Below are 13,869 nucleotides of genomic sequence, written 5' to 3' on the forward strand. Positions count from 1 at the left end.
GGCTGAAATGGTCGCTATGAGAGGACACAGGTTTAAGGTGCTGGGGAGTAGGTACAGAGGAGATGTCAGGGATAAGTTTTTCACTCAGAGGGTGGTGAGTGAGTGGAATCGGCTGCCATCGGTGGTGGTGGAGGCGAACTTGTTGGAGTCTTTTAAGAGACTTCTGGATGAGTGCGTGGGATTTAATGGGATTGAGGGTTATAGGTAGGTCTAGTAGCTAGCGATATGATGGGCGCAATTTGTGGGTCGAAGGGCCTGTTTGTGCTGTAGTGTTCTATGTTATCACAAGTGCAATAGGATTTTATTTGTATCTGATGGGGAGGGAGAGACTCAATATATCGAAACAATGGCACATCCGAGAGAGGGGGATGCAAGGTCTGCAAAATGTAACAGGCTACAAGATGAAGGCGTGTAAAATTGCCAGCTCTAACGCACCCCTCCCTGATGAGCTCAATGTATTCTGCGTCTGGTTTGAGCACGAGGTCAGTGAGAGCATGCCCTCTAACCTGGAAGCTCTGGATGAACCTGTATCTGGGGTCACCATTACAGATGTCTGAGCAGCTTTCTTGAAGGTTAACCCATGGAAAGCGACTGGCCCGGATGGGATACCCGGACGAGCACTCAGATCCTGTGCAGATCAGCTGGCGGGGATATTCACAAACATCTTCAACCTCTACGACAATCTGAGGTCCCTATCTGCTTTAAGAAGGCAAACATTATCCCGGTATCAAAGAAAAACCAAGCAGCGTGGCTTAATGACCATCGGCTGTTGGCTCTGACATCCATCATTATGAAATGCTTCAAAAGGTTAGTTATGGCATGAATCAATTCCAGCCTCCCGGACTACCTGGATCCACTACAGTTTGCCTACTGCCACAACAGGTTCACAACAGACGCCATCTTCCTGGAACACATAGATAACACGTACATCTATGTCAGACTCCTATTTATTGATTACAGCTCAGCCTTCAACACCATTATTCCCATGAAACTCATCTCCAAACTCTGTGGGCTGGGCCTCAGCAACTCCCTCTGTGACTTGATCCTACAGACCACAATCAGTAAGGATAGGCAAACACACCTCCTCCACGATCATCCTCTTTACCAGTGCCCCACAAGGCTGTGTTCTCAACCCACAACGGTTATCCTTACACACCTATAACTGGCCAAATTCCACTCCAATTTGATTTTTCAAGTTTGCTGATGACACCACCGTAGAGGGTCAGATCTCAAACGATGAGACATAACCTGGTGAATTGATGTAATGACAATAATCTCTCCCTCAATATCAAAAAAAACGAAGGAGATTGTCACTGACTTCAGGAAGCATAAAGGAGAACCTGCCCCTGTCTACATCAATAGGGATAAAATGGAAATGGTCGAGAATTTCAGGTTTCTAAATGTCCAGGTTACCAATATCTTGTCCTGGTTCCCTCCATGCCAACACTATAGTTAAGAAAGCTCACCAACGCCTCTACTTTTTCAGAAGACTAAGGAAATTTGGCATGTCAGCTACAACTGATAATCTTTTACAGATAAACCATGGAAAGCATTCTTTCTGGTGTATCACAGCTTGGTATGGCTCCTGCTGTGTCCAAGACCACAAGGAACTTGCAAAGGGTCATGAACAAAGCTCTGGTTTCCTCCCACATGCCAAGGATGTGCAGGTTAGATTGACCCTAATATCAGGGGGATTAGCAGGGTAAACTCGGGTTATGGGAATTGGGCTTGTGATAAGTGATCAGGTTAGAGGGCATGCTCTCACTGACCTCGTGCTCAAACCAGACACAGAATACATTGAGCTCATCAGGGAGGGGTGCATTGGAGCTGGCAATTTTACACGCCTTCATCTTGTAGCCTGTTACATTTTGCAGAACAATAGTACAGCTTAGTAAAGGACTGCCTGAGGAACGTGGCAGTTAGCCTGAAGAAGTGAGGGGTGGGGCAGGGGAGGGGTTGGGGGGGGTGGAGGCTGGAAAGATGGCGAGCAGTAAAATGGAGAATGAAATGAAATGGGGTGAAGGATGAGGGGAGACTTTGTGGTCTGAAGTTGTTGAACTCAATGTTCAGCCCAGAAGGCTGTAAAGAGCCCAATTGGAAGATGAAGTGCTTTTCCTCCAGTTTGTGTTGGGGTTCACTAGAACATTGCAAAAGGACCAGGACGGACATGTGGGCAGGAGAGCAGGGTGGTGTGGTGAAGTGGCAAGTGACAGGAAGATCTGGGTCCTGCTTGCGGATGGACCAAAGCTGTTCATCCAGTCTGTGTTTGGTTTCTCCGATGTAGAGTAGATTCTTTAAATTAGGAATCATTCCAGTCCCTCTGGCCTGAGAAGACTGGTTTTGAGTCTAATTCTAAAGCAGTGCCTGCTGTTAAAGAGCGCTGGACTCAGTTCCCCATGAACGAGGGAGAGGAACTGACTATCTCCCCATGCCCCATCCAGAATACAACGTGTGGGGTTCTCAAAGATTACATCACTGTCCAGGGTAACCTGGTAAATATAAAATATTCTTCTTTATTTTCACTTTTTGTACATTGTTAAATGAAGCACCACAGAGTTAGAGAAATCATTATTAAGCGTGCATGCACACACATAATGCTAATCAGTGACTGGCTTACTGAATGAGAGACAGTTTGACTCCACTTGCACTGGCACAGAATCCATACAATCCCTCACCCAGCCCACTGAGTCTGCACTGAGCCGCCAACAAAGCAACCCACTCAGGCCCTCCTCATCACCTATCTCTGTAACTCTGTGCATTCACCATGGCCAATCCACCTAACCCGCACATCTTTGGAGTGTGGGAGGAAACCGGAGCACCCGGAGGAAATCCACAGAGACACCGCGAGAATATGCAAACTCCACAGAGTGACCCAAGCAGGGAATCGAATCCGAGTCCTTGGTGCCGTGAGGCAGCAGTGCTAACCACTGTGCCGCCCATCACATTGCTGTGACTCTGGAGTCACATGTTGGCCAAACCGGATAAGGACGGCAGACTTCCTTTCCAAAAGGACATTACTAAAACCAACTTTATATTCCAGATTTATTAATGAAATTTAATTTACATTTTGGTTGATTGAATCAGGGCAGGACTTAATTAATGGTAGGGCGATGGGGAGAGTTACAGAACAAAGAGATCTAGGGCGGAGAAGTGGCAGATGGACTTCAACGCGGATAAATGCGTAGTCGTCCATTTTGGCAGAACCAACAGGATGAACGAGTACACTATCAAGGGCAGGAGTCTTAGTAGTGTTGAAGAGCAGAAGGATCTTGGGGTCCGGGTCCACAGGACTCTTAAATCGGCCTCGCAGGTGGAAGAGGTGGTCAAGAAGGCGTATGGTGTACTGGCCTTCATTAATCGAGGGATTGAGTTTAGGAGTCGGGAGGTAATGCTGCAACTTTATAAGACCCTTGTCAGGCCTCATTTGGAGTACTGTGCGCAGTTCTGGTCACCTCACTATAGGAAAGACGTAGAAGCTATTGAAAGGGTACAGAGGAGATTTACAAGGATGTTGCCTGGACTGGGAGGCATGCCTTATGAAGTTAGGTTGAGGGAGCTGGGTCTCTTTTCCCTGGAGAGACGAAGGTTGAGAGGCGACCTGATAGAGGTTTATAAAATGTTGAGAGGAATGGATAGGGTGGATTCTCAGAGGCTATTTCCCCGGGTTGAAATGGTCACTACGAGAGGACACAGGTTTAAGGTGCGGGGAGGAAAGTACAGAAGTGATGTTAGGGGTAAGTTTTTCACTCAGAGGGTGGTGAGTGAGTGGAATCGGCTGCCATCAGTGGTGGTGGAGGCGAACTCGCTGGGGTCTTTTAAAAGACTTCTGGATGAGTATATGGGGTTTTATGGGATTGGGGGTTATAGATAGGTGTTGATGTGATTGGCGCAACTCGTGGGCCGAAGGGCCTGTTTGTGCTGTAGTGTTCTATGTTCTACAGGTTCATAGCTCGCTGAAATTGGAGTCACAAGTTGATAGAGTGGAGAAAAATGCATTCAACATGTCTTAGTCAGAACACTGAATACAGGAGTTGGGATGTCTTGTTGAAGTTGTACAAGACGTTAGTAAGGCCACACTTGGAATACTGTGTACAGTTCTGGTCACCCTATTATAGAAAGGATATTATTAAACCAGAAAGAATGCAGAAGAGATTTACTAGGATGCTACCAGGACTTGATGGTTTGAGTTAAAAGGAGAGGCTGGATAGACTGGGACTTTTTTCTCTGGAGTATAGAAGGCTGAGGGGTGACCTTATGGAGGTTTATAAAATAATGATGAGCATAGATCAGCTAGATAATCAATATCCTTTCTCAAAGATAGGGGAGTCTAAAGCTAGAGGGCACAGGTTTAAGGTGAGAGGGGAGAGATACAAAAGTGTCCAGAGGGGCAATTTTTTCACACAGAGGGTGGTGAGTGTCTGGAACAAGCTGCCAGAGGTAGTAGTAGGGGCGGGTACAATTTTATCTTTTAAAAAGCATTTTGATAGTTACATGGGTAAGGTGGGTATAGAGGGATATGGGCCAAATGTGGGCAATTGGAACCAGCTTAGGAGTTTAAAAAAAAGGGTGGCATGGACAAGTTGGGCTGGAGGGTCTGTTTCTATGCTGTAAACCTCTATGACTTTGTTTGGATTCAGTGTCAGTGCTAAGAGTGGTTCAATATTCAGTCATGATTGATAATACTGATGGATTTCTGAAATACAAACAATATGAAATATTGAGACTCCTCAGCAGGTCAGACAGTGTCCGTGAAAAACATTTCAGGTTCGGTGACCTGTGGTCAGAAACATTAAACTCTTTTCCCCTCCGTGATGCAGTCTGACCTGCTGAGTTTCTCCAATATTCTCTGTTTCCACCACATTCTCTGGTTTAGATACAGCGTGAGATATATGTAGAGTTCTGCTAAAAGGACAGCATTCTCTCCCTTCACTTCCTCTTGAAGTACATGTAGCAAAATATACTTTGTATTTACAGCCATGTTAGAGATTTACAACAATAACAAGTTAGTAAAATATAGACTATGCCATTGACAAACGTAACCCCAGCCCTGAACACATGGCTGTTTGAAATTGGTGCTAGCAAAGTCCAACACAAAACATCTAGAGTTAGAAGTGATTCCACGATTAGGCAGCACTTTCTGAACAATCCTGAGTGTGTGAACAGCAAAATTACCATAACCAAGTCAACGTATAACATGACTTGCTTATGCGTGCATGAAGTGGCGTACATTCATACTGCAAACAAAAGGAATATCTTCAAGACTTGCATCTTTGAATTACCCGACAGTTTGGAGAGCCTATAGTTCCCCTTTACTTTTTCCATGGCAACACCTCAGCCAATCACAGTCAACATGCCAATCAATCAGCACGTCATTCCCCTGCAGTACAGGTTGCTGTGATTATTCAAAATTTGGCATTCTCGTGTTTGTCCTGATGAGTGGAAGACAAAAAACTTCAGCAACATTTCTCTTTTCAAAAAGATTCAGATGGTGCTGAAAAAATGACCTAGAAAGATATCCACTAGATTGACCATTTATAAACGTGGAACTGGATAGTCCCAGAACTACTCAGAATTTGATATAAGCAATTATCTGAAGATAAATAATGTAGGATGGAAGGTTAGAGAGATAGAGAGTGTGATTTATCAGTGAGGAAGTCAGCGAGAGGGCTCCCAGATTAAGATAATTCAGTCCTTGATACGGAGGAACATATACAGTCTGGCTAAGGATAATCACATCTTCCTCCATAGAATAGAATCATAGAATCCTACAGTGCAGAAGGAGGCCATTCAGGCCATGGAGTCTGCACCGCCACCAATCCCACCCCACGCCCTGTCCCCACAACCCCACACATGTACCCCGCTAATCCCTCTAACCTACATATCTCGGAACACCAAGGGACAACTTAGCATGGTCAATTCACCTAATGCACACATATTTGGACTGTGAGAGGAAACCGGAGCACCCAGAGAAACCCACGCAGACACGGGGAGAATGTGCAAACTCCACACAGGCAGTGACCCAAGCCGGGAATCAAACCCGGGTCCCTGGAGCTGTGAGGCAGCAGTGCTAACCACTGTGCCACCGTGCTGCCTTTACAACAATCATGGAACAGAATCATAGAATCTCTACAGTGCAGAAGGAGGGCATTCAGCTCAATGAGTCTGCAATCCCATCCAGGCTCTACCCCGCTAAGTCTCCCTGACACTAAGGGGAACTTTGCACGGCCAATCCACCTAACCCGCAATCTGTTGACTAACTGGTGTTGTATAGAAAGATAGATACCTGGGAAGGTCAACAAAGCCAGATATTTGACCCAACAGAAACTGGCTGACTGACCACTGGTGTTGCTATGGACTTTAGACACCAATACTAATTTTAATAGAAACCGTCTTTCACACAACGCAGCTAAATGTAAACATTCCCTAGCCTGTGCCTATTCACTCAAACATCTCTCAGTATAATAAAGCAGGCACAACAATCAGAATTCACAAACTTGCCCACCCTCCATCACAGTGGAGCGTAAAGACACTGAAAGAGGCGAGTTCTTACACACACACACACACACACACAAGGTTACCGCGATCACTGAGCAAACCTGGTATTTACTCCTATTGAACCAGCTTCCATGGCTGGAGGCAAACGTTACCTGATTACACAGGTCATTGTGTCCATTTATTACACAGACTGTGGTGATGTGATTGACTCGCTCGTGTACCGGGGCTGTGAGTGAGCTTTTGTTTCGGTTTTGAGGTGTGCCAGGTCTCAGTACCACATTCTTTCCTGGCCATTGGTGAGGTGGCCAGCAGAGGTCAGGGTAAATGTCACCAATCCAATACTGAGAATCCGTTCCATTGCCCCCTCTGTCTCCACTCCCCCGCTGGTTAATTCTGTCCACAGTGGATTCTCTGCTGCTCCCATACTGGGTTTGGGGAGAGGGGCATGGAGATTGGTCAGTGACAGTTCTGACACAGTGGGTGACACCACTGACCGTTAACAAGACAGCGGCAACCTCCACTTGTATCTCCGGGTCCCTGGAGTGAGAGAGGGGGGAGAGAAAAGATCATTAGATATCATTCGCAGAGAAATGGTCAGTGAGTTTCCTGTTGTTTGGAGGTGACTAGGGGTCAGTGCCTGGAGGTGACTAGGGGTCAGTGGCTGAAGGCGACTCTGGGTCAGTGGCTGGAGGTGACCCAGGGTCAGTGGCTGGAGGCGACTCTGGGTCAGTGGCTGGAGGTGACCCAGGGTCAGTGGCTGGAGGTGACCCAGGGTCAGTGCCTGGAGGTGACCCAGGGTCAGTGGCTGGAGGCGACTCTGGGTCAGTGGCTGGAGGTGACCCCGGGTCAGTGGCTGGAGGTGACTAGGGGTCAGTGGCTGGAGGTGACTCTGGGTCAGTGGCTGGAGGTGACCCCAGGTCAGTGGCTGGAGGCGACTCTGGGTCCGTGGCTGGAGGTGACTAGGGGTCAGTGGCTGGAGGTGGCTAGGGGTCAGTGGCTGGAGGCGACTCTGGGTCAGTGGCTGGAGGCGACTCTGGGTCGGTGGCTGGAGGTGACCCCGGGTCAGTGGCTGGAGGTGACTAGGGGTCAGTGGCTGGAGGTGACTCTGGGTCAGTGGCTGGAGGTGACCCCGGGTCAGTGGCTGGAGGCGACTCTGGGTCCGTGGCTGGAGGTGACTAGGGGTCAGTGGCTGGAGGTGACTAGGGGTCAGTGGCTGGAGGTGACTCTGGGTCAGTGGCTGGAGGCGACTCTGGGTCAGTGGCTGGAGGTGACCCAGGGTCAGTGGCTGGAGGTGACTAGGGGTCAGTGGCTGGAGGTGACTCTGGGTTAGTGGCTGGAGGTGACCCTGGGTCAGTGGCTGGAGGCGACCTTGCCGCAATCACAGGAGCTGGAATTGCCCCTGTCATCGCCACTGCCACCAGGTCTCTGCAACCAGTTGCCTGCAGCTTCAGTCAGTCAGCAATGGTGACCTTGGTACCCAGAATGCTCCATGCTTCTGAAAGCCCTCTATTCATTGCCCCGTGTGCAGTCCAGCTGTTTGCTGTGATTGGCCAGAATAGAGGAAGAATGTTAACCCACCCCGGTGGATTTATCCTCCAGGTTTGCTCTCAGTGATGTTCCCAGCAATAACCTATCATTCTCAGAGACAGTGGGATAATCCAGTAGGATTCACAGTTCATTAGACTAATAGCAGGAATGGTGGGTTGTCTTCTGAGGAAAGGTTGGAGAGGTTCGGTTTGTACCTGTTGGAGTTTAGAAGAGTGAAGAAGCGACTTGATCCTGAGGGGTTTTGACAGGGTGGGTGTGAAGAGAATGCTTCCTCTTGTGAGAGAATCTAGAACTAGGGGCACTGTTTAAAAGTTCTAATGTCTAAAGTTTATTTATTAGTGTCACAAGTAGGCTTACATAAATACTGCAATGAAGTTACTGAGAAAATCCCTGTGTCGCCACACTCCGGCACCTGTTCGGGTACACTGAGGGAGAATTTAGCATGGCCAATGCACCCTCCATTCACCTGATGAAGAGGGAATCCCCTCGAAAGCTTGTGAGTTTACTATCAAATAAATCGGTTGGACTAAAACCTGGTGTTGTCAGACTTTTTACAATGCACCCTAACCAGGGCGTCATTCGGACTGTGGGAGGAAACTGGAACACCTGGAGAAAACCCACGCAGACATGGGGAGAACATGCAGACTCCACACAGACAGTGACCCAAGGTTAGAATAGAACCCGGGTCCCTGGCGCTGTGAGGCAGCAGTGCTAACCCAGTGTGCCACTGGAGGTATGTGAGAATATGGAGCATGGGGTGCCGTGTTGCCTCAGTTTCCAAGAACAATCTTCGCTTCCCACTCATTCCCTCTCTCCTTGTGGAGCTGTTCCCCATCATTTCCCTGCAAGTACAATCAGTGAGGTCTGTCAGCTCTCGCACACCCGGAGCTCCCTCCTTCTCACTTCACTCCATTCCAATTGCATTGAGAACGTCCCGCACAAAATAAAAACACAAAGCCGAGCGGCAGGCTGATTGTTAGCCAGCTTACCCCAGGCCCCCAGCGGTATCCCTTGGTAACCCAGCAGATCTCCGTGTGACAGACTGGGCACCGTAACCAATCACATCCATCCTTCTTCTGCACTATGATCTTACACTTGGGGCAGTGCATGGCCTCTCCAGTCTGAACCATTGTCTGCAAAGTGAGAACACCCACCGTTAGTGACACCAACAGACATTTATAAAGAACGTCTCTGTTTCCCTTCTCTAAACCCTTGCTTTAAGATAATCATGAAATCCCTACAGTACAATAGGAGGCCATTTGGCCCATCGAGTCTGCACTGACAACAATCCCACCCAGGTCCTATCCCCAAACCCTAGGTATTTACCCTAGCTACTCCCACTGACACTGAGGGACAATTTAGCATGGCCAGTCCACCTAACCCACACATGTTTGGAGTGTGGGATGAAACTGGAGCACCCGGAGGAAACCCACATAGACACGGGGAGAAGGTGCAAACTTCACAAGACAGTGACCCGCGGCTGGAATGGAACCTGGGTCCCTGGTGTTGTGAGGCAACAGTGCTAAGCACTGTGCCACCCTTCAGTTGAGCATGTAGAGTGGCTCATGCTAAAAGTGACATGGAGACCCATTCTTTGCAAACAAATGCAACATATTCAAACCTTGCCCTTTTGTGAACTTTTTAAGAACATAAGAAATAGGAGCAGGAGTAGGCCATCTAGCCCCTCGAGCCTGCCCCGCCATTCAATAAGATCATGGCTGATCTGAAGTGGATCAGTTCCACTTTCCCGCCTGCTCCCCATAACCCTATACTCCCTTATCGATCAGAAATCTACCCAGGAGCTTGGGGAACCCATAGATCCCTTTGCTTTCTTCATGGTAATGTTTCAGCCACAGTCAACTCATCAACCAATAAGAACTCTTTTCTCCTGCAGTATAAACTGTTTCAATTATTTGAGATTTGGCTTGCTTGTGTTTGTCCTGATGAGTGCAAAACGAAAAGCTTCGGCAACACCTCTCTTTTCAGCAAATAATAACTGCCTTGTACAGAATTTCTGAAACATTGAATTCCTCCCTCTGTAATATTGCTTGTCTCCTCTCATGCACTCAGAGCAGGAGTATTTGAGAGATAGGAAATGGACTATAATATGGCCCCTTGAACCTGCTCTGCTGTTCAATATGATCTTGACTGATCTTGTCTATCAACTCTACTTTCCCACCGGATCCCCATGTGCCTTGGTTCTATTTGAGTCCAATGTCTCTTTCTTGAATATTCTCAATGATCGAGCTTCTCCAGCTCCCCGAGTTAGAGAATTCCAAAGATTCACAACCCTCTAAGTGAAGACATTTCTCCACATCTCTGTCTGAGAGGATTGAGCCCTTATTCTGAGACTGAGACCTCAACGTTCTCGATGAAGGGAAGCCGCCTCTCAGCAGCGACTCTGTCAATGAGATCACCACGGGCACCCGAAACCCACCCTCTCATCACAGAGCAACCCTCTCATCCAGGAACCAGCCGAGTCATAAGAACATAAGAACATAAGAAATAGGAGCAGGAGTAGGCCATCTGGCCCTTCGAGCCTGCCCCGCCATTCAATAAGATCATGGCTGATCTGTCGTGGCTCAGTTCCACTTTCCCGCCCTCTCCCCATAACCCTTAATCCCCTCTCTTATCAAAAACCCATCAACCCGCTTCTTAAAAATATTTAGCGAGGCAGCCTCCACCACTTCAACGGGCAGAGAATTCCAGAGATTCACCACCCTTTGAGTGAAGAAGTTCCTCCTCAACTCCGTTCTGAACCGCCCCCCTTTATCTTGAGGCTGTGCCCCCTAGTCCTACTGTCTTTTTTGAGCGGGAAGAGTCTTTCCACCTCTATCCTATCCATCCCATTCATCATCTTATACGTCTCAATGAGATCGTCAACCTTTGCTATCCTAGCTCCAAGGCACCTACACCTTTCCTTAGATCAGGAGACTTTAACTACACACAGCGCTCCAGGTGTGATCTCACCATGGTCCCTTACAGTTGTACCAACTGTCTGTTACTGAAATCATCAGTGTGTTCTTGTTAGCTCTAGAATATTCCAACAGTCCAGCTGTCTGTCTTTCACCCTGGGTAACCCTAGGTTTATCCAACACACTGCTATCCTTCTCCTAACACACACCAAATTCTGTTCGGCTCTCATCCCTGTTCTCATCGGCCTACGTTAGCTCCCGATGAAGCAATGTGGCAGCTCAGTGGTCAGCACTGCTGCCTCACAGGACCTGGGTTCAATTCCCGGCTTGGGTCACTGTCTGTGTGGAGTTTGCACATTCTCCCCATGTTTGCGTGGGTTTTATAGAATCATAGAACCCTACAGCGCAGAAAGAGGCCCTTCGGCCCATCGAGTCTGCACCGACCACAATCCCACCCAGGCCCTACCCCCATATCCCGATATATATTTCCTCCGGGTGCTCCAGTTTCCTCCCACAGTCAGAAAGATATGCTGGTTAGGGTGCATTGGCCGCGCTAAATTCTCCCTCAGTGTACCCGAACAGGCGCCAGAGTGGCAACTACGGGATTTTCACAGTAACTTCATTGCAGTGTTAATGTAAGCCTTACTTGTGACACTAATTATTAAATTAAAAATAAAATAAAAAATGCCACAATTTTAAAATTGTCACCTTTGTTTTCACATCCCTCCCTGGCCACTCCCCTTCCCTATCTCTGGAATTTTCCTCCAGGTCCCACAGCCCTCCCCGAACTCTATACTCCTTCAATTCTGGCCTCTATTCCACCATGACTGTCTTCATTCCACAACTTGTGGCTGGGCCTTTAGCTGCCTGGCCCTTAAAGCTCTGGAATTTCCACCCTAAACCTCTCCACCCCTCCCTCCTCCTTAACACACTCCCTTAGATTTTTACAGTTTCTTGTCACTACCCTAATATCTCCATGTGTGTCTCAGTGTTTGGTAACACTCCTGTGATGCACTCTGGGACATTTTCCTACATCAAAGGTGCTATATAAATGCACAATGTTGTTGAGTATGGATCCATAATTGGAAAGGTTGGAGAGAGTCTGTGTGGGAGAGGGAGAGGGGGACAGAAAGCAGCCAATGGGGAGAGGGGGAGGGACAGGAAGCAGCGAATGGGGAGAGGGGGAGGGACAGGAAGCAGCGAATGGGGAGAGGGGGAGGACAGGAAGCAGTGAATGGGGAGAGGGGGAGGGACAGGAAGCAGCGAATGGGGAGATGGACCCCGCCAGTGCTGCCATGTCTCAAAAAGGTTAAACTCCCTCAGCTCCTTCACTGCCTCGAACATTTCTCCTTCCTGAACATTTCCTGGTAAATTCATAGAATCCCTACAGTGCAGAAGGAGACCATTTGGCCCATTGAGTCTGTACCAACAACAATCCCACCCAGGCCTATTCCAGTAACGTCATGCGTTTAGCCTGCTAATCCTCCTGACACTAGGGTTAATTTAGTGTGTCCAATCTACCTAACCTGCACATCTTTGGAGTGTGGGGGGAAACCAGAGCATCCAGAGGAAACCCACGCAGACACGGGGAGAACGTGCAAACTCTGCACAAGCAGTGACCCATGACCGGAATTGAACCTGGGTCCCTGGTGCTGTGAGACCATAAGACATCGGAGCAGAATGAGGCCACTCGGTCCATCGAGTCTGCTCCACCATTCAATCATGGCTGATATTTTTCTCACCCCCCCATTCTCCTGTCTTTTCCCTATAACCCCTGATCCCCTTATTAATCAAGAGCCTATCTATCTCTGTCTTAAAGACACTCAATGACCCGGCCTCCACAGCCTTCTGCAGCAAAGAGTTCCACAGGTTCACCACGACTCTGGCTGAAGGAATTCCTCCTCGTCTCTGTTTTAAAGGATCGTCCCTTTAGCCTGAGGCAGCAGTGCTAACCACGGTGCCACAGCGCCGCCCAAATTCCTTAACAATCCCAAACTTTCCCAAGGATTGAATCCTGTTACGTATCTGGAGAGGTTCTGACAGGAATCTTTCCCTCACACTCCGGGATAGAGGATTAACGTAACCTTCCAACCCTCTCCCTCTTCACTGACCCTCTCACTCTCCCCGCTGAGCTGGCTGGAAGGGCTGGATTAGCTGTTCTGCTCCTCATTCCCGTTTCTCCACAATCCACCCGCGGGTTTTACCTTCAGCATCTCTGTGGTGCGTCGAGCGGCGGAATCGTTCACTGCCCGGTTACGCAGGTCATCCTGATACTGTTTACAGTTCATACCCTGGTGAATCTCCTGGAATGGGGAAGGACAGAGTGAGACAGACGGCACTGCTCCGTGAGGACTAGACAGTGTGAGACAGACGGCACTGCTCCATCAGGTCTAGACAGAGTCTGACAGACGGCACTGCTCTGTGAGGTCTAGACAGAATGAGACAGACGGCACTGCTCCATGAGGACTAGACAGAGTGAGACAGATGGCACTGCTCCATGAGGTCTAGACAAAGGGTCTCTGGGGAGGGGGCACACTGCCCCCTCAGTGAGGCTAGTTGCTGGTTGGAGTGGGTCACGCTGGTTCACTAAAGAGGGAGCTGCAGATAATTCCTCCCCCACAGAGGGTGTCACTGACCGGCAGCATTTATAGCCCATCCTTGGTTATCCTTGGACTGAGTGTCCCACTCCGCCCTTCCAGAGGGCAGTTCACAGTCACCCACATTGCTGTGGCTCTGGAGTCACATGTAGGCCAGACTGGGTAAGTACGGCAGATTTCCTTCCCTAAAGGACATTAGTGACCCAGATGGGGTTTTTTTACAATAATCAGTGATAGTTTACCGTTACCGAAACCAGCTTTCAATTCCAGATTTATGAATTAAATTTAAATTCCACCAGTGGGATTTGAACCTG

General features: G+C 48.5%; 1 protein-coding gene across 2 annotated transcripts in view; it reads right to left on the bottom strand.

Annotated features, from left to right (window-relative positions):
• Nucleotides 1-5,841: 5,841 nt before the first annotated feature.
• The window catches only part of shrprbck1r (sharpin and rbck1 related), a 62,134-nt gene continuing 54,106 nt past the window's right edge, over nucleotides 5,842-13,869 (bottom strand). For both annotated transcript variants that reach the window (XM_080214122.1, XM_080214113.1), the window contains exons 12-14: nucleotides 13,163-13,261; nucleotides 9,033-9,176; nucleotides 5,842-7,032 (exon numbers count right to left, since the gene is read on the bottom strand). In XM_080214122.1, coding sequence (XP_080070248.1) covers nucleotides 6,952-7,032; nucleotides 9,033-9,176; nucleotides 13,163-13,261 — 324 coding nt within the window. In that variant the 3' untranslated portion in view covers nucleotides 5,842-6,951. The remainder of the gene's footprint in view (nucleotides 7,033-9,032; nucleotides 9,177-13,162; nucleotides 13,262-13,869) is intronic.

The sequence above is a fragment of the Carcharhinus amblyrhynchos genome, chromosome 2, assembly GCF_965287045.1.
Source record: "Carcharhinus amblyrhynchos chromosome 2, sCarAmb.v2.hapA, whole genome shotgun sequence".
NCBI lineage: Eukaryota > Metazoa > Chordata > Chondrichthyes > Carcharhiniformes > Carcharhinidae > Carcharhinus > Carcharhinus amblyrhynchos.